This window comes from Rhyacophila brunnea, unplaced genomic scaffold (genome assembly GCF_057557595.1).
Source record: "Rhyacophila brunnea isolate RB1 unplaced genomic scaffold, BYU_Rbru_1.0 scaffold_23, whole genome shotgun sequence".
In the NCBI taxonomy this organism is placed as follows: Eukaryota; Metazoa; Arthropoda; class Insecta; order Trichoptera; family Rhyacophilidae; genus Rhyacophila; species Rhyacophila brunnea.
The window spans coordinates 7,702,119-7,722,360 of NW_028232893.1; the positions used below are offsets into that span (position 1 = coordinate 7,702,119).

A 20,242-nucleotide genomic window follows, 5' to 3' on the forward strand; every position below is an offset into this window, starting at 1 on the left:
TGAACACACTATTCGCTGAGGCCCAGAAAGCGTTGATTAGTCAATTGCTTAAAAGGAGCAGAAAGAGAATGCTGATTAGGTGAAAACAGATGCTCACACAAGGGAGGGTCAGCAGCTCTGAACCACCCCTTAAACCGACCTTTTCCTTTTGAATTAGTATCAACTAGAGTAGTTTGCGTATTAAAATCCTTAAAAAAACATTGATAGTTTGACAAAGGCATCTATAAAAAAAAACTAAAACGGTGCACACTTTGCCAAATTCCCATGGCACACCATCGACATAAAACATTAAACATGACCATCACTCGCCTTTCAATATGAAGTAGATTCTTTAATTATTTTGGTTTTACTTATTTTACTTAAGATCTTTAAATGTGTTGCAGTGTATAAAACCTTTCCAAAAGGTCGCACCTATTCAGTTTCGGCGGAACATAGTTTGGGAAATCCTGCATTAGAGGATAAACCATGGAAGTCCAGTTTTCACCGTTTCTGAATTAAATATGCAGAAAATTTTATTTTATTTCATTACACAAATGAATGAAATACTGAAGTCCATAAATAGTAAATTAACCGATATAACTAGTTAAAAAATCACTGAAGTCCAATTATCTTTAGGGCATGAACAACGGATGTCCTTTTTACGATGTTTATGCTCTAAGAAAATGATAATAAACCATTAATAATAATTCCATAAACACGGAAGTCCAACAAATGTTAGGTAGGTACATTTTATTATCTATACTATAATTTGTACCGTCGCGTCGTGTCCGTTTTTCTTTATAAAAATCCACACGCGCAGTCGGATTTCGACAAAATTTGGACAGTAGACAGCGGCCGATGTGCCGGAGTGCGTGGTCGGGGTCTCGAATTTCAGATTTAACCCGTTGCACCCCGGGGACAGTTTTTGCAGAAAAAAGCCGCCGCGTACAGGGCCTTGAAACGCGGAAGTTAATCCTGCAACCCCATTTTTTATTGAAAATGTCGCTAGAATGTGTACACATTGGCGTTTATTTCAGCTCAATCATGAACAATACATATCTATTGATTGAACCAGTCATTGAAGGTAGGAGGTATTCAATGCATTCACTCCATAATAAATCAATGGATTTTAAAAACCTGTCCAAAACGTTGAATATAATATTATCTTCGTATTAATTTGTTGTCTTAGGTGGCTTTTTGCAACAAATTATACATATTGTGTAGATGAGCTCTCAAAGGATGATAACTTAATTATGTCTATCTCGATAGGCAGGTAGGTACGCAGAAGCAAATAATGTCACTTGTTCAACTACTGCTTTACGGTAGTGAATCCTGACACCTTACGAAGGGTAAGAGCGAGTTTGTCAGCAACGATAAGAATTAAGAGAGTGGATCATGCTGCGTCTTGTCACGTCTAAGATGAAGATATAATAAATGTTAGACGTGTTACAAAATATGCCTTAAAGAGTCTCAATCTATTGTTTCTTCAAATTGATTGGCGATATGAAAGATCGTTAAATACTATCCACAGTTTCACAATACAGCAGAACTGTGAGGAGCTGGCATAACCTGGAAAAATGCAATAAAACGAATGAAGAATATTTTTGGAGACGCTTGATATTTAAAATTTTAACTTCTAACTGGCAAATAAATAAAATAAGAATTGAAAAGCATGGTGTCCAAAGATCTCCATCTCTTTGATGGTGTCCTACATTCGTAATAATTGATTTTTAAAAATTCATTAAAAACAAATATTTTAGATTTTTTTAATTAAAATAATATTAATAGGTACCTACCTACCTTATTTTTTTTAAGTGGTCGAAATAATACAAATATACCAAGTATTCACAGCTAGATTATTCGACAACCTTGATTGAATTCTTTCCACATACAACACTGACTATTTTCATCTTCCGATAATGACTGTGTTACCAGGATTATGACGACGTAAATATGTCTACTAGCGATCATGAGATTTGAGCTGTCACGGTTATTTTATTGTTTAAAAATCACAAAATACTAATGCCAAGTGCAATTGGCGTAAATTTAAGTTTCGGAAATGGGTGCCAAAGACTCCAAGCCGTGCTTTATCACGTACGACGAAGCTGTCAAACGCGGTCTGTAGTTATATCCGATCAAATCAATTGCGTTCGATCTCAGAAGTGACAGTGAGTGAATGATTTGTATATATTGTGATTACAGTTTCTGAAAGCGAGCTAAGGAGGATCAGAGAGGCTTTCAAGAAGTCTACCGGCTCCACCACAGACGTCCCTCTGAGCAAGGATGCCTTCATACATGACGTTTTGGGCGACGGAGTACCAGCTATCGTCGGAGACAGGCTTTTTGCGCCTTGCGGGGGCACCAGACGAGGAATCGCCTTCAAAGACTTACTGTGCGGACTTGTGGTGCTGACGAAGGGAACGCAAGAAGAAAGAATCAAGTACGTCTTTTTATTAATACGTTAAAAATCACTTGAAAATACGTCAGTCTGAAAAATGACATGCTTTTTTACGATTATAGCAGGTAGGTACGTGACAATGATTCCTAATTTGAATTTATTTATTGTTTTCCTTTTTAACCGGTTTTGTGGGAAGTCATTTTATTTCGCATTTGAGAACAGTTAGAAATAACTAGGTATAATTTTATTATGCAAAACAGTTAATTACTCAAATGCCTGATGTCAAATGTAAACATCTAGAAACATGTTTTTTTTATTATTGACTTGTGTGTGATAATAATTTAGCTTCCATATTATTATGTCATTGAAAATGTCAGTTTCAAAAAAAGAACTCTTGCAAAATATTCACAGCTTTGTTCTTTGCTATTTTTTATTTGCTATCATAAAATTCATTTTGGTATACTTAATAATAACACAAATATTATTAAGTAGGTAGGTACCAAACAAAATATTCAAATTAAATAATTTTTGCAAGACTTCATTTTCTATTCATACCAAAAACAGTTATTGAGATGCTGAGGATTAAACGAGTACAAGTGGCATATAATTTTAAAATAATGAGTAAGGTTCAAGGTTAAAATTCAATCATGTAACTGTGTACCTACCTATATTATGAAAAAATATTATGAGCATTGAAAGAAAAAATATTAAAAAAACCATACCGAATTGGTTTGATGCCTGCATATTTTTGGCTTGTTCAATACAACATATAAATTAATTTGAATGTTTTTTCATGTACATTATCGATGGTAGTAAGTAAATATTTCAGAAGTAAAGGGGGAAATAAAAATGTAATAGTGTCTGTACACATGCATGGATTTACTTGCACCAATAGTGTGTATTTTAAAACTAACGCGATAATAACTGTTCACACGTAAAAGTGCTGACTGTCTCTCTCTTCAAGAGTAAGCAAGACGCGATGTTGTCATTTTATGGTACTATTTGACAGGTTGTGAAAATCGGTTAACCACAAAATGAGTTTCTGCGCGGCTTAATTCATTTTTTTACCGACAGGTTCGCCACTATTGTTCTACTGTGCTGGCGCAGATATTGCATAATCAAATTGTCGCGTGAAAATTGCTTAGGGCGAAATGTTTTTAAACGATCGACATTTTATCTAGGAATATCCGATAAGTAACTCGTTATAAAAGTGAATAAGGTACTGTTCGGTTATACGGAATACAGCGGAAAACGCATTTTTAAAATAGCCGATAAACTGGATTATTTGTTAGTTTGGGTTAGTTTAGGTTAGGTTAGGTTTTGTTAGGTTAACCTAACAAATAATCCAGTTTATCGGCTATTTTAAAAATGCATATTCCGCTGTATTCCGTATAACCGAACAGTACCGTGAATAAATGTATGGAGAAAATCATAAACTAAAATGTCAACGAATGTTTCCTCATTACATCCGAGATCTCGCTATGTCCGCGATGGTAATAACCGAGTTCGACTGTATATCATTATTTCATTTGATTGTCGGTACTTTTTTAGGCTTCAAACCCTGTTAGTAATATATTATTATGATTCACTTGCAAAATGACCAAAAGTGAGTTACTGCTTAGTTTGTTGTCGGTGGCCATATTTATATTGTCATCCGAAATCATTGTTTTATCTTAAATTTTGAGGAAGCATCATGCAAGATAAGTGAGTCAATAAACAAAACCTTGGTATATCTATGTTTAACCCTTTGGCTGCTACGATGTTGTGCAAAATCCGGTCGAGGATTGCTACCAATAATTGTCGATAAATTAAAGCATTGTATTATTTTTAGACACCTTACCACTCTAATTGATTCTGCGAAATCGGAATATTGTGAAAACACGTTTCGTAGTTAATTTATCGTTTTGAATAGATAACGAGGCAAGTAAATGACATATCTCTTTTTCGCTCTATCATACGGGCGATCGCGAGAGCGAGCGAAATGCACGATCCGCGCACAGAGTTTTGATTTTTATCAGTTATTGGAAACAATCGGTTATTCCACACGAGAGATAATACAAAGTAGTGGAATTAGGAAACTACCCGGCTGAAAAGAAAAATTTTGCATGGTGGCCTCGTTAAAAGATTGCGTACAATATGCGTGATTTGTGAAAAAGGTCTTCATGGTTTTTGTTTATTGGAACATTTAAAATATGTATTGGAAATGATTTTATTTCATTATTTTTTTATAAATGAAACTGTTTTTATATAGCACAAATCCACTCTACTTTAAACACTGAGTTGAGTAAAATTCTTTCCCATTATTTCAAATGCATAAAATAAAATAAAACATTGTCCTTCCACATAGAATTTGACTGTAAACAAATTTTTATATGGTAAACTGAAATTTGTATTTGGAATTGTTTTTATTGTAAAAAGGGTGATGTCATGAAAAAAATACTATAGTTATAAGTTCTAAACCTACCCAGTCACAAAACATATATGAATCGGGTTATATTACACAACAATAAAACTAAATAGATAAAACAATGTTTCGTACCACTGGTGCAGTAGTATGTTCCCAAATTAACTTAACATTTCAGGCATCAAAAGCAAAACGACGATTGTTGTTAGCATTTCTGGCCATTATCAAAAACAACGATATATCGTTGCGTAGCATTTTAAGGGTTAATATTCAGATATCCCACATTTGTACGATTGTTCCGACCATATTTTGCTTTCACTAAAATGGAACAGCTCTGTTGTCCAGTCCCAATACGATTGTTTATTTTCTACTGTCAAATAAAATTCACAAAATTGTCATGGGGCTTACTAAACTTATACGGTGTTTTCATCATGCTTAGATTAAAATAATTACAAGATAAAAAGAACTTTTATATACGTTTTTAAATTTTCTGTTGAATTATTATGCTCAATATGCTCAAACTTGTACTTGATATGAAGTAAATAAAAAACAAACAAACAAATATAGAATACTGAAATGTCATTTTGATTTCCATAGTAACGCATGTATATATTAATAATTCAGTTGCAAGGACCCCAGACCCCTAACAACCAATAATGGTGTCGAAATAACTTTTCATACAAACAGAATTAAATGAAAATGAATTCAATTCTACTTAAAGATGGCTAAAAGTATTAAAAGAATGCATTGGCATCGTGTTCCGATACATTCTAAAAGTTTCAAATGTCTAGCTAGTCGGGAAGTTAGTTTAAAATCGATTGCAAGATTTGTACTGGATAAACAACCACCGGACAAATAAGAATAAGAGCTAATAAAAACGTTGTAATATAAAACAGATAGAGTGAGTTCATGCATTGGGACAGTGTACACTGAAAATCAATTAAATCAGCTGATATAACTGGGAAAATTTTGGCCATAACATTTGAATTATACTTTTTAGCAATCTGTCGAAATTCTCGTGAAACCAGGTTGGGAATCTCTGGTCTGGTATTATATAAAGTTCTGTTATATTTGGTATCTAACCATGTCTTGTACTTTTGAATATATTTTTTTTCAATGGGTGCTTTGATGCTGATAAACAGCATTAGGATCTGAAGCTATTCTATACACAAGGCGGCTATCGACGGTAGTTTATCACATTTATGTATTGAGTGGTTAATTGTTACAATATGTTAACCGTCTCAAACTGTCAAAAAGTGCTGTGTTTTAACAGCCCCCCTCCTGGCTGTATTAACTTTTAGAGCGAGATAGACAGTTTTGACAGTTTAGACCAGGGGTAGTCAACCTTTTTATACCTACAGCCCACTTTTATAGCTCTGTTAGTAGTAAAATTTTCTAACCGCCCACCAGTTCCACAGTAATGGTGATTTATAAAGTAGGGAAGTAAATTTTAAAGTAGTTTTAAGTATTTTTTTAAATTCCTACCGCCCACCATGAAAGCTGGAAAGCCCACTAGTGGGCGGTAGAGACCAGGTTGAATACCCCTGGTTTAGACAGTTAACTTATTGTAACAATTATAACGCCTCGATACATATCTATGATAAATTACCGTTGATAGCCGCCAATAGCCGCCTTGTGTATAGAATAGACTATGGAAAGGCATACATGAGGATGAGGTCAACGAGAGCCACATTCTGGATTTACATATATATATATATAAGGAGCCACACCATAGTCACGTTGTCACATAGTATTAAATACACAAATTCAAATTTAATTACATTTCTACACAAATCTTATTTACTATATAAAGTATAAAAATACATATATAAGAAAACTCGCGAAAATACAAGTATAATGGGGAAAGAAAATACCTATATTTTTATCAAAAGATATTGGGAGCCGCACTTAACCCAACGGAGAGCCGCATTTGCCCACGTCTGGAATAGACCCACATGAGTTTAATTATAAAATACTACAATTATAGTACAGTTGGCAACGCTGTAATTTGTAGCGGTACGTTGTTCATGATAATTATTAGTGAATTGAACGTGCCACACATGCCATAAGTTTGTCACCGCTGCAATAATAATAACGAAACAGGAGATGTGGTCAGCCTATGCATGATACCCCGTATCTTACTATTGTTATCTCCTGATCTATTTATGGTTCCGTAATGATTGCCGATTCGGTCTTGAATGAATCGGTACAAGGCATAGATAACACGGCAAAACATATCTGTACCTTAGATCTAAAAGTGCGGAAGTCACATTTTTATTATTTTTGAGTTGAGTATGCAGATTTAAATGTGTATTCACGTTCTCTTAATGCTGAAAATTTGGGAGTCCAATGTCACACGGTTTTCAAAATACTTCTAAAACGATGGTAATCCAATTATTATACTTTAGAGCTGAAAGAGTGGATGTCCAAATTAAGTCATTTTTTCTTTGAGCTATAGCAAAAAGATTAATTGCAAAAGTGCGGAAGTCCGACATACGGGGTATTAGTCCGAACGCAAGTGAGTATTTTAACTAGATTAGATTAATTATTTTAAAACTGCTCTTTTGCAAAATATTGAATATGTGACTTCCAGGCTTACAGCTCTAAGGTACAAATATATATAAATATTATATATCTAAGCATATCAGTATTGACAAGGAATATGACATCGATAATTATTGTTATTGTTGGAAGATATCAAGTGAAATCGCTACTTGGATGATTAATCACTACTTCTCTTTTTGACGATTGGGTGAATTACTTCATCACTGTCATCCGGAGACGATCCACTGACAGATGAAAGCCTCCCCTTCACTCTTATCGGTCCCTAGTTATTCACCGCCACTTACATCTGCACAGCTTTATTGAGTTTCATTTGAGTTTGAGTGGTCGTTTAGTGCCCATTTGTTACCACTGTATTGCACTTGTCCAGCGGTTTACATTTCCTTTTCATCAGCTTGGCAACCTCTGTCACTACACCGGTTACCAAGTTGAGTGAATCAACTGCAAATGATCTTTCATAAATATGCGATGAAAAAATATTTATATTAGGAAGGTAGTCTTGTAATATTCGCCTAGTATGGAGTCCTCTCCGCTGCCTTGGAGTTTAAGGCATTCAAAAGTGGACAAGTTTCCGTTACACACCGACCACTAAGGTTGTTATTATAATGGTTATAAACATGAGTACTAGATACAGGTTCAAGTCGCGTCGGGTGTCATATTTTTTTTTTAAATGATTTTCTTCTAGTGGGTATACTGCCGTACTAAGCACAGAGGCCGTATCTGCATTTTAGGCAAGTGGGAGATCTGAGCTTTCATATTATTTTACTTTTCCTGCTAATACTGGGGAACTTTTTATTTATTTTATTTGCCTATAATAGTTAATTTTGGTTTAAGATTTGTTTACATACCTTGAAAATTTGATTTATGTTATTATTATTATTATTATTATGTATTGATATTAGCCATATATATGTCAGATACGGCTAATATGCCTTAGTAAATGATAGTTACAACCAAATCGCTTAGTATTTATCGATTTTATTTCTCAAACTCCGTAGATACGGCTATTAAAACCCTTGATTTCTCCGTAACTATAGCAGTTACGGCTTGGATTTATTCACCGATCTTATACAAAAACTCTGCAGAATCCAAATATCTAAAAACATGAAAATACCTAAATACGTCAGTTACGGCCTCTGTGCTTAGTACGGCAGTATATGCATGAGATGTTTTCATATTATGTATGTACAATATATTATATAATGTTACATTCTCAAATCTTGTGAATTATTTGTTGAATAAAAGAAATAGCTAGTCTAATAGCGCCTGTACACGTGCATTGATTTACTGGCACCGATAGTTTGTATTTTAAACTATCGTGATAATAACTGTTGTTTTTTAAATGTGTGTATGAGTCAGAGTATGGACCTAATAGGTTGAGCAAGTGGCTGACATCCAGTTCTTGTAAAAACAAAATCTGTTAATACAAACCTCCAGTCCGTGGAGGCCCATATTGTCCTATTAGGATTGGACATGGTTGGAAAAAAATATGTTTGAGATGTTTTCAAATTATGTATGTTCAATAGATAAAGTAGTCATCGCATCTGCTTTTCGGTATCATTATTTACGTTTGCGAATATTCTTATCACCTTCATACATATTATTATATATATTTTTTACATTGTCTGTCATTTGACGCATGGCAAATGTTTAGTAATTTTATGACTTGATAAAAAATATCAATTTACCGTGAATATCTGGCTACAATACTGTCATTGTTTGTCTTTGTGCGATTGTTATTGAGAGACTTCAAGGTTTACGTGATTTCAATAATCTGGCTAATTATTCATTTTGATTAATTCAAAAATCAAAGATGATGTGTCACCGTTACAATATTGATCTTTTATATACATACGGCATTCTATATTCAGTATTAATATCATTAATCTAGTACGTCATAATATTATATAATATGAGGCGTCTAATTACAAAAAGTGACAAGTCCACAATTCAATATTTTCGGGAAACAACGTTTTTATGTTTCAAGCTTCAATTATTTGTTTTAACGTGGTCTTGTTAGGATCGGACATGGTCAAAAAAAATTGATTATGATTTGGTCTACGCAGTGTTAAATGGAAGCTTAAAAACTAACATCGACAAAGCCAGATGACGACGTTGTGAAAAAGGACCTCCAGACTCGGTGCGTCGTACTGGTGTTCCACGACATGTGAGACAAGATGGTGGAGAGCAATGTTCGAAGCAGCTGGGGTCTGCTCTAGGCTGTAGCGCTATTAATATAATTATTATTACCATAGATGACTAATGTGAAAATTGATAACATGATTGTATTGCAAAGAATCTATTCCGTTTTATTATTAGAACTGTTCGCACAGACCTGTCATTATAATTATGTACTATCATATCTCTCGCTTATCTGTAACAATAACATAATAAAAACCGTGTTATTATTCTTATCATTGCTACCAAAATTACAATAACTCGTATCTGTAAAATGAAATTGGTCTAAAGTAAGTAGTCGGAGGTCGTGTCCGGTAATTTGTACGTATGCAGTTCGCCGTGTCACACTTCACCGTGAGATGTTGTATCAGAAATATATCGTCGGCTTACTATGCAAACCTTCTGTCTGTCTGTTTTGTGTAAATGTTCAGGAGAGAGTTAAAATGTATTATTTAATACATTTCTTTTATAAATAAAAAAAGTTTTTTCTACGATATTATTTAAAGTACACTCTTTTTTGATATATCATAAATTTAAAACTTTTTTATTTATAAAAGTCTCTCCTGAACATTTATATAAAACAAACATAGAAGGTTTGCATAGTAGGAAAGCGATATGGTCGTATTTTAAAGACCGTCCAACCTCTTTGGGTCGTATAGTACTGACATAAAATCTATGTCTAAATAAAACACGGTTCTTGTCGATTTACAGGAAGCCAGCGACAAACAAATTTTGAAAATAGCCGATACACTGGATTATTTGTTAGGTTAGGTTAGGATCTAATAACATTATTATCGCGTGTTATCGTGTAAGTTGCAAGATTCATGGATCACAACAGTTTATCAGTTTCTGAATTTTCATGCGACAGTTGGAACTTGCGAGATATTTGCGCAGAGCATTTTTGACATTTACCAATTTTCACAACCAGTCGAATAGCACCATAAAATGACAACAACGCGTCTCGCTTACGCGTGAAGAATTGGCAAGATAGTCAGCACTTTTACTTGTAAACCGTTATTATCGCGAATTTACATACTATTGGTGCCAGTAAATCCATGTTACTAGTGACTTATATGAATATGATATACTCATATTACGATAAATGTCTAAATTGATTATTATTACGTTAATAAAAACGTTACAATAATTTTCGATGTATTCCGACATGACAGATTATATTCCCTAGTGAGGGATTATCCTTTTTTTATGGTTAAAAGCTTATCATTCGTCAGTGCCCCGAGTTCAGATTTAAATAGTTTTCTAAAATAATAATTGTTATTTGTGACGGATTCACAGAAAGATATCAAAATAGTGCCGGATAGAAAGCACAATTTTTTAAATGATGCATCTCTGAAAATGTCAATTTCTGCAAGAATAATAATATACTTGTATTCAAATTGAATAAATATCGGAACTGCATAAATCGAAGTGCGAACACTATGTTAAATAATTTCAAGATAAAAAGAACTTTTTATATACCACGTTTTTAAATTTTCTGTTGAATCATATCGTCTCTGTTCTGGCAGAAAACACTAATTCGAAAAAATGACATATTGAGTTAGTACCAAAATGTTCCTTATTTCAAACTTTACCGTCTGGAAACCTCCTTAATAAATATACAGTCTTTATTTTAAAGTCATCCTTTTTACGATTACTTAATAAACTCACATGGTTGTCCATTATTTCAAACATTTTAACAACTTCAAAGTCAAATTACTCAAAACTAGTATTCTCCAGTTAGTGTGTTCTGCCAGAACAGAGACGATATAAACTTGACAATTCTATGTATAAATAATTTAGGACAAATAATCAACAAATCATTTTTTTGCTATTTTGCAACAAACAAATATAGAATACTGGAATGTCATTTTGATTTCCATAGTAGCACACGTATATATTAATAATTTTGTTGCTAGGACCACCCCCTTAGCAACCAATAGTAGTGGATTGGATTACGGATTTCTTCCGAAATAACTTTTCATACAAAACAGAATTAACTGAAAATTAATTTAATTCTACTCAAAGATGGCTAAAAGTATTAAAAGAATGCATTGGCATCGTGTTCTGATATATTCTAAAAGTTTCAAATGTCTAGCTAGTCAGGAAGTTAGTTAAAAATCGATTGCAAGATCTGTACTGGATAAACAACAACCGGACAAACAAGAATATGAGCTAAGAAGAACGTGGTAAAGAATTAACAAAGTGTCGTTTAAATTAGAAATTTGTGTGTTATCCAAGAGACTTTAGAGATTTAATTGTATTGATTCTTTCCGTTGTAAGTGTTTACCTCTAACAGGCCTTTAACAGGCAGTCTTCACAACCGGTGCACATCATGAATATGGTAATTATCATTGCGGGGCTTATACAATAAAATTGTCACCTGCTCGCAATGGCCATATTATTATTTTTTTTGTTATCTCCTATCTTCAGAGGTGTACGTATGTAATTGATAATTATGTTCAAAGATAAAGGAATGTTACCTGCTTATTTTGAGTTGTCACGTTATCAGGCGTCCAGTCAATTATCACCTTATAACACTTTTAATGGCTTAACGCTTTGTCATGTTTTATTGTTGTTTTTCCATCGATCTATTGATTCCGTTATTAAGAGTAAACACGTGTGATACACGATTGATGATCTCAGGGTTTCGAGATGGTATTTTTCTTAGCAAACGTCATATGGATGGAACAAAATATGATTTTTTCGAAAGATAGCTCTTGTTAAGGCGATACATCAGTGAAACGGGCAAATAATTTTCAACTATAGGCGCGACGAAATTTTGGACTCGCTGGCGTTCGGAGAGAGAACTTCGAGCTGGGAACATGTCAATTTGTTTCGTGATGGCTACGGGGGTATTAATTCTTAAATCGTGTAAAGATGACTAAAAACGTTACCCATTTACTTGAAAAAGAAAACATGTCAATGAATATATTATTATTGTTACTAATAGAACATTAAATGGATGCATGTTGGATTTATATGACAAATTATATTTCGTTTGGCATGCGTCATTTGCACCCGCGACCCGCAATCTGCGTATCGCCTAGCCACGATCTTTTTAGACCGTGCCTCAACTGAGGTATAGCCTTTAGGAATGGCTTCATCTGGGAGCCTTAGCCCAACACGGCAACACTAAAGCGGCGATTACATTATGATCACGTCATGTGCTGGCACATTGACAAATTTAGTTTATGGTTTCGTATTTCGCAGAATACTTTGAATGATCACTATCTCTATAAATTTAATGATGGAGAGTGCCAACTCTAATGTATTAGTATTTTAAATTATTATTCATGGTAATTTCAATTAATTTTAACAGTTTCTACGTGTGCGTATGTTAAAAATTACGTACTATATTGCATCCATAGATAATAGACGTAGACACTACACATAGATAATAATTTAATAGAAAATTCACAGAGAAATCCATTAAAAACACGTGATTTTGACATGAATCGAAAAGTGTAGCACTGCAAAAAATAGAAAAAAGTTCACTGATTAGTGCGGTTCATGATGTAGCGCGATACTCGTGAGGTGACCTTATTGTTATTCTAGCGATTTCGGCAGATTTTGCTAACTGACAATGTTCGTTTAAAGGTTCAAAATACGTACGGGATGGGAGCATCAGTCTGATAACATTTTAAATACCAAGAAAAACATCATTTTTTTCCCGTAGCGGCAGCTTACTGTGACAAAAAGGTGACGTGTTGATAATGTATTTGAAGCATTGGGTGACAGGAACGCTGCATGTGAACTATTGTGGTAATAAATGAACTCACAATCACATGCTTTAATTGCAAGTTATTTTAACATTCGTTACAATAAGTAGTTTCATTAGGTATTTAATTATATGGTATAATGGAAATCGACAAGGATCTGGGGCACTCCGTCATACATACTGTCCTGCCTTCGCTACCCAGATATCAAGTCCAGAACAATGGGATCACAGCATATTTATAAATCTTAACTTACATTTTGTGAATGCCTTTACTCAAACAAATTCGATTGGAGTATATACCTATATTCAACTATATCAACGTGTTATTTCACCTTTTTGAGAATGTTTCTTTTTTTGGTGTAAACAACAAAAAACTTTTGTCTTGCCATTGAATTCAACATGTTCAGTTAAATTTTACGTTAAGAAATGGATGTTAGCCACTTGCTCAACACATTACGTCCTACTCTGACTCCAAACACAGATTCAAAAACAATATGACCCATGAATCTATCATTCGGCTATCGCCTCGACGTCAGCAGCTTTACAAATTAAGCTACCGGTTCAAATACTAGCCGTGCCAACATTTCTTAAAAACCATGCATCTTAGGACCAAGACACACGGCAATGCAGGTCTTACTTGATTCCAAATGTATCCAATTGGAAACAAGAGGGAGCTCCGCAGTGTATGCGATGTTAAGAGAAAGCCACAGATGGTCCCTAGTGATCATTCCAATTGGATATATTTAAAATCAAGTAAAACCTGCATTTTCGTGTGTTATTTAAAATGAAATTGCGGTTGAGGTGGCAAAATTGGTAAAGCAGCAGCTTTCGGAATCCGATGGAAATCAGGACCATCTGCAAAAGACATGTTTTGGATATATTAGGGTTTGAAGCAAGGCCTGAACAAAAACGATGCACAATTGCGATTGAGAAAGTATTCGGCACCCTTATAATCTCTGCGACACACGCTAGAGTAAGATGAAAGGTTTACAGATGTGGGAGATGGTTTGCTCTAGTGTCGCCGCCAAATCTTAGTTTGTTGCTTAACTCAGCGTCGATAACCGTGTTGCTAAAATTGCTATTTTTTGTGTTAAACATAAAGTCAGTGGTAAATATTTTTAGTTAATTAAGTAGCAAAGATGGTTCTTTGTGTTGTATTAAAATGTGGTAGCCGTACTGATAAGCAAGAAGATGGTATTACGTTTCATAGTAAGTTGATACATGTTCGTGATAATTTATTTGTATATTATTATGTATTTTAATATCAAGTGACGTAGTGTTTCTTTAAAATAACTTAAATTATGGATATCTTTACGTAATGGTTGCATTTTAACCGCTTAAAAATACTATATAACGTAAAAAAATAGAAAATTATATTTTAATTCTGAGCGTCTAGTGCGAGCACTAGCGAAATGGTCTATGGTCTCAAACATTTGTATACGAATGCGTTCGCTCGCCCACAAACCAAACGCACGGCGCGCAGTTTCATTTAGCAATGCAATGGGTGGCGTCTAGATGTATCTATAGTCTAAGGTTTGAAGTCTTCGTTTTGTTAGGAGAAATAGAGCATATATAAACCATAATATTTGGTTGCATTATATTGCAGGTTCTTTCAGTTACTTCACTTTTACATTATCAAGTTCACGACGTTTGCAGTTGTTTTGCATTTAATCTCGAAATTGAAAAATTTGCAGATGCTTTGGTTTTACACTCACGGTACGAATTGATTAGATAGGACAAATAACCAAAACAGACATTTTCTTCCCGGCTTAAAATATCTTCCCTTATTTTACAAAAGTGGAAAAGCCAGTTTTTCATCAAATACGTTGAAATGAGTGAGTTGTGTACCCATTTCTTTTATCTATCTAAGAGTAAAAATGTGACACTATCTGGTATCTTGATTTTACTATTTTTTTATCTATTAATTTAAAAAAAATACTCTAACTTTTACACAACACTTGTTATCACAAATTACGTATCTAAAAATATTATGCATGTCTTAGTACTTCTCCTATTTTCTTAAGTAAATTTAAGTATTTTCTTATGCCGCGCGGCATAAGCGTTGGACTACAAAGCCGTGGGTCCCAGGTTCGAATCCTGGGTCTGGCAAGTACAAAAATTGTTTTTCAATTTGTGTGTGTCAGGGTATGGACCTAATAGGTTGAGCAAGTGGCTGACATCCATTTCTCATAAAAAACAAAATCTGTCAATACAAACCTCCACTCTGTGGAGGCCCATATGATCCTATCAGGATCGGACATGGTCGGAAAAATAATTATTGTGAATAGGTAAGTTTATCATTTAGAAAAATTCTTTTTTTCGTTATTCTTCCGACCATGTCCGATCCTAATAGGATCATATGGGCCTCCACAGAGTAGAGAGGTATGTATTAACAGATTTTGTTTTTACGAGAAATGGATGTCAGCCACTTGCTCAACCTATTAGGTCCATACCCTGACTCACACACAAATTGAATAACAATATGTGTACTTACTTGCCAGACCCAGGATTCGAACCTGGGACCCACGGCGTTATAATCCAACGCTTAAGCCGCGCGGCCATCCCCCCGATGATTTTCGTTATTGGAGAACGCAAAAAAACTGGCAAGCGACAGGAATTCTTGGATGTGGCAGTCGCGAGGGTTGGAGGGTGGATAGTGCACACTAAACTTTGTCAGTCATACTAACTATTTGTTTTCATTGAACTAATAGCGCCTGTACACGTGCATGGATTTACTGGCGGCAATAGTACGTATTTTAAAATATCGTGACAATAACTGTAATTCATTCTTCAAGAGTGAGCGAAACGCGATGTCGTCATTTCATGATACTATTTCGTACTATTTGACAGGTAGTGAAAATCGGTCAACCTGAAAATTCGTTCATAGTTCATTTTTTTGGTGGCAGGTTCGCCACTATCGTTCTAATGCGCAGCGCAGATCGAAAAAATCCTACTGTAACATGAAAAGCTTCCTAACCTTTTTGATTCATTCATGCAATCTTGCCAACTGCAGGATAATACATGTTTACCCATACATTTCTTACTGTCAACAGTAAATCCATGCACGTGTAAACGAGGTATTAGAATATAATTTGCAGATTGTGCTAGTTGGTTTTCAAAATTCAATTAAACCCTGCCTATGCCAAACCATATTAGTTTATGTATGCTATGGGTGATCTGTCAAAAATAGTGCACACTTTTTCAGTCATACTTATTTGTTTTTGTTGAATTAAGAATACATATTACATAATTATGGTGTTGGTTATTTTTTTACAATTCATTAAGTCCTGCCTATACCAACGATAATCGATAAAAAATATTCTTCTATTTATAAATATCTAAAATTATGTATACTTTAATGACATAATTTTAGATACTTTATAGATAAATGAATATTTTTTGACTATTATCTTCTATGGCTTGGATTAGGCAGGGTTTAATTGAATTTTAACACTATCTACACATTGTAGTCTTAGTTCAATAGAAACAAATATGTTTGACTGACAAAGTTTAGTGTGCACTATTTATGTTGGATCTTAACAGCCTACCTCCACCCTTCGCCATTGTCATGTGATGTCCATATACTCTGACTGAGGAGCGGATATAGTCAATCTTCAACTGACCAATTATTGATGCAATACATTGCATCTTATCAATTTTTGTTCGGTTTATATATTTAAATGAAATTGTTAACTTTTTGTTTGTGATATTCCGAGATAATTCTTTTGACACTTTTTGGTGTTTTTTCTCTCTCGGAAAGTGATGTATTTTAATCAGTTAGTGATTCCTCACAAGGACATTGCTGTAATAAAGTGAAATGTGTGATAACTATTTATTTCTTTCCCATTTTTGACCCGCGCATTATAAAAATATAAGCAGGCAGTCGGCTATAAAACCACCGTGACTTTGAGATAAATAAAAGAGTTATTAAATTTTATCTCTGATTTGAAAGGTTTTCAAACTATGGTTTTTTTTTACTTTTATCTTTCGTTTCGACGTGGAAATGTATGAAGTGGTGCTTAAGATGTTTCGGATATGCCAAAAAACGCTTACTGCGCAAAAACTGCTAAGACGGCTTGCACACACGAACTCGTCCCGATTGCAACTTGTTGAATTTCGTCGCTAATTTTCTACAAACACGTATCTCATTTTTTGTTAGTTTTGAGTTGTTTGATGTAATGAATTCAGAATTTGAATACGCACATATTCCACTTACACGTATCTGAAAATATACTTTAGGACATAATAGATTTAAGCAATGACAAAAAACTTGTATCACAATAAAAGACTTTTATAAATATTATAAATTCGTATCTTGAGTTACGTGTTTGTAAGTATACAGAATACTGAACTCAGATGATTATACTGAAGCTCTTTCTCGTAAGTCAAGATACGTGTTTACTGCAGTAATATTCACAGTAAAGTTGCAACTAGGGAATCCAATCCCGAGCCAAAATTCTGATCCCGGGATTTCGGGATTACAATTTGACAATCCCGGGATTGGCATTTTTTTCCATTGTTAATATAAAATGTTTATATTTACAAATAACATTGATAAAATCGGTCAAAAATAAATCTAGTATAATTTATACTATTTAAGAAATTTATTGTTAATATTGTATACGTTCATTCTTGGAAATACACAAGTTTAATGGAGTAAATAATAATGTAATATAAATAATAATGTGAATTTAATACGAGATTGCTGTTTCTGATAGTAAAGACATAATGAATGGATTAGCGAGATTTAAATTAGTTAAGCAAATAATCATGGCGTACTTATGGCCTTTCCGCATCATAAATCTAATTTTTCGACCATGTCCGATCCTAATAGGATCATATGGGCCTACACAGAGTAGACGTTGTATTAACAGATTTTGTTTTTTTTTTACGAGAAATGGATGTCAGCTACTTGCTCAACCTGCAAAATCTAATTAGTCAGCCAAATATGAAACTGCCGTAAAACGTATGATATCATGGTGGAATTACTTTGTTAAATGTGCGAAGCATTGTTTTTTTCCAATCTTTCTCATTTTTAATAATTCATGTGAGAAAATAAAATGAATCGGCAACCTACACATGGGTATAAATCAAACTTCATTCAAACTCAGCTTATTTCTAATGTAGTTATTTTTTATTAAAAGTATTTTTTTCTGTTTTATTTTCGCTTTTATTTTATTTTCCATAAAAATTGATAAATAAAATCAATCCCGAAATCCCGGGATTATGTTTATCAATCCCGGGATTCATAGGTATCGAAAATAGCGCGGGATTCGGGATCCCGGGATTGGAATCCTTAGTTGCAACACATTCTCGTATTTTCGACAATATGACTGATCATAACATTTTTTTCATGATAATATGTGTAACTATACTAAATGGATGTTTCATAGAAGAAAATTTATTTCTAAATTAAAAACTAAGAGAATAAAGTTGTTATTTGCCTCTCCTGAAAAGTTTTTTTGAGATACTTGTTTGTTGTAAATTACCGACGATTTGTCGATGATTTTGATTTTGTTGTCATTTACAAAATATTATTGTATTTGGTTGAAAATAATATCTGCTGCCACACTTGCCATTTTTCAACAGCGCATGTGCAGATGCAACTCTTCGCCGAAAGCCATTCGTTTCGTATACGGGCATACACAACAGTGGCGTGCGGTGACTTTTGAGAACGGGCAAGTGGTATCATCTAGTCACAAAATTTGATTGCTAAAAATTAACGCGCTTCAATATGTGAATACTACTACAGTCGAACTTGGTTATTACGATCACGGAAATAGCGAGATCTCGGATGTAATGAGGAAACATTCTTTGACATTTTGGTTTATGATTCTCTCCATACATTTATTCACTTTTATAACGAGCTACTTGGGTGCTACTTGGGAGCTACTCGGGTATACCAAGCAAAATGTTTCGATCATGTAAAAACATTTTCGACCCTAAGTAATAAAATCCGACCGATGCCGCCGGGATCGGATTACGTTTATGATACTAGTTAAGTTAAGTGTCCAAGTACCTAACTGGTATTTTCGCCGACAACATTAAAAAAGTATACACGCATTTGGTTGAAATTGCATGTCAAAAATCCAAGCTTTGTGAAGTCAGTAGGTTAGCTACCAGCGCCGGCGGCTCAGCACTTCATTACAATAAACAACTTTTTTTGTAGTTCATGAATGCCATGCTTGTTTCAGGGATTTTTACGATGGTTTTCCGATTTTTTGTTCTTTGCTTAAATAGAATGTGGCATGAAAAATGTTATATAACAATATAATGAGCAAATTCAGTCGGTCCCTCCTTCCTCGTAATAACCAAGTTTGACTGTATGAATTATCCTGGTTGCAAGCTTGCATGCATGAATCAAAAAGTTTGGTGGCTTCTGAATTTTCATGCGAAAGTAGAGATTTTTTCAATCTGCTCTTGCGCAATAGAACGATAGTGGCGAACCTGCCAGCAAAAAACGAACTAAACTCACTTTGGGGCTAACCGATTTTCACTACCTGTCAAATAGTACCATAAAATGACAACATCATGTCTTGCTTACTCTTGAAGAATGAGATTGGAGAGACAGTCAGGACTTTTATGTATGAATAGTTATTGTCACAATAGTTTAAAATATGCACTATTGCTGCCAGTAAATCCATGCATGTGTACAGGCGCTATTAGGCATAAAAAAAAAACTTTTTTTTGAATCCTATGAATCGGGTAATTTATTTGCATCTCACTACAGTGATGTTAATGTCGCCATAAAGTGGAGAATCTGTGTGGCCGTAGAGCCTTATCAAAGAGCTTTGCTTATCTCAACAACGGCCCGGTCTCGCACTTGCTATATTCGCCGATTGTTTGATTAAAACTGAAGAGCACATTTGATAATGTAAATAAAACTAATTATTGTTTTTATTATGACAGACGGGATGTGGTTAATTTAATTTGAATTAGCATCACGGAGGATTCTGGGTTAGATTTTCATTTTGGTACGAATGGTATATCGCAGTGGCGAGGG

The 20,242-nt window shown here is 34.2% G+C and overlaps 1 protein-coding gene across 3 annotated transcripts in view; it reads left to right on the forward strand.

Moving 5' to 3' along the window:
* Positions 1–1,903: 1,903 nt before the first annotated feature.
* The window catches only part of Usp32 (Ubiquitin specific protease 32), a 75,073-nt gene continuing 56,734 nt past the window's right edge, over positions 1,904–20,242 (forward strand). For all 3 annotated transcript variants that reach the window (XM_085950114.1, XM_085950115.1, XM_085950116.1), the window contains exons 1-2: positions 1,904–2,096; positions 2,182–2,419. In XM_085950114.1, coding sequence (XP_085806240.1) covers positions 2,039–2,096; positions 2,182–2,419 — 296 coding nt within the window. In that variant the 5' untranslated portion in view covers positions 1,904–2,038. The remainder of the gene's footprint in view (positions 2,097–2,181; positions 2,420–20,242) is intronic.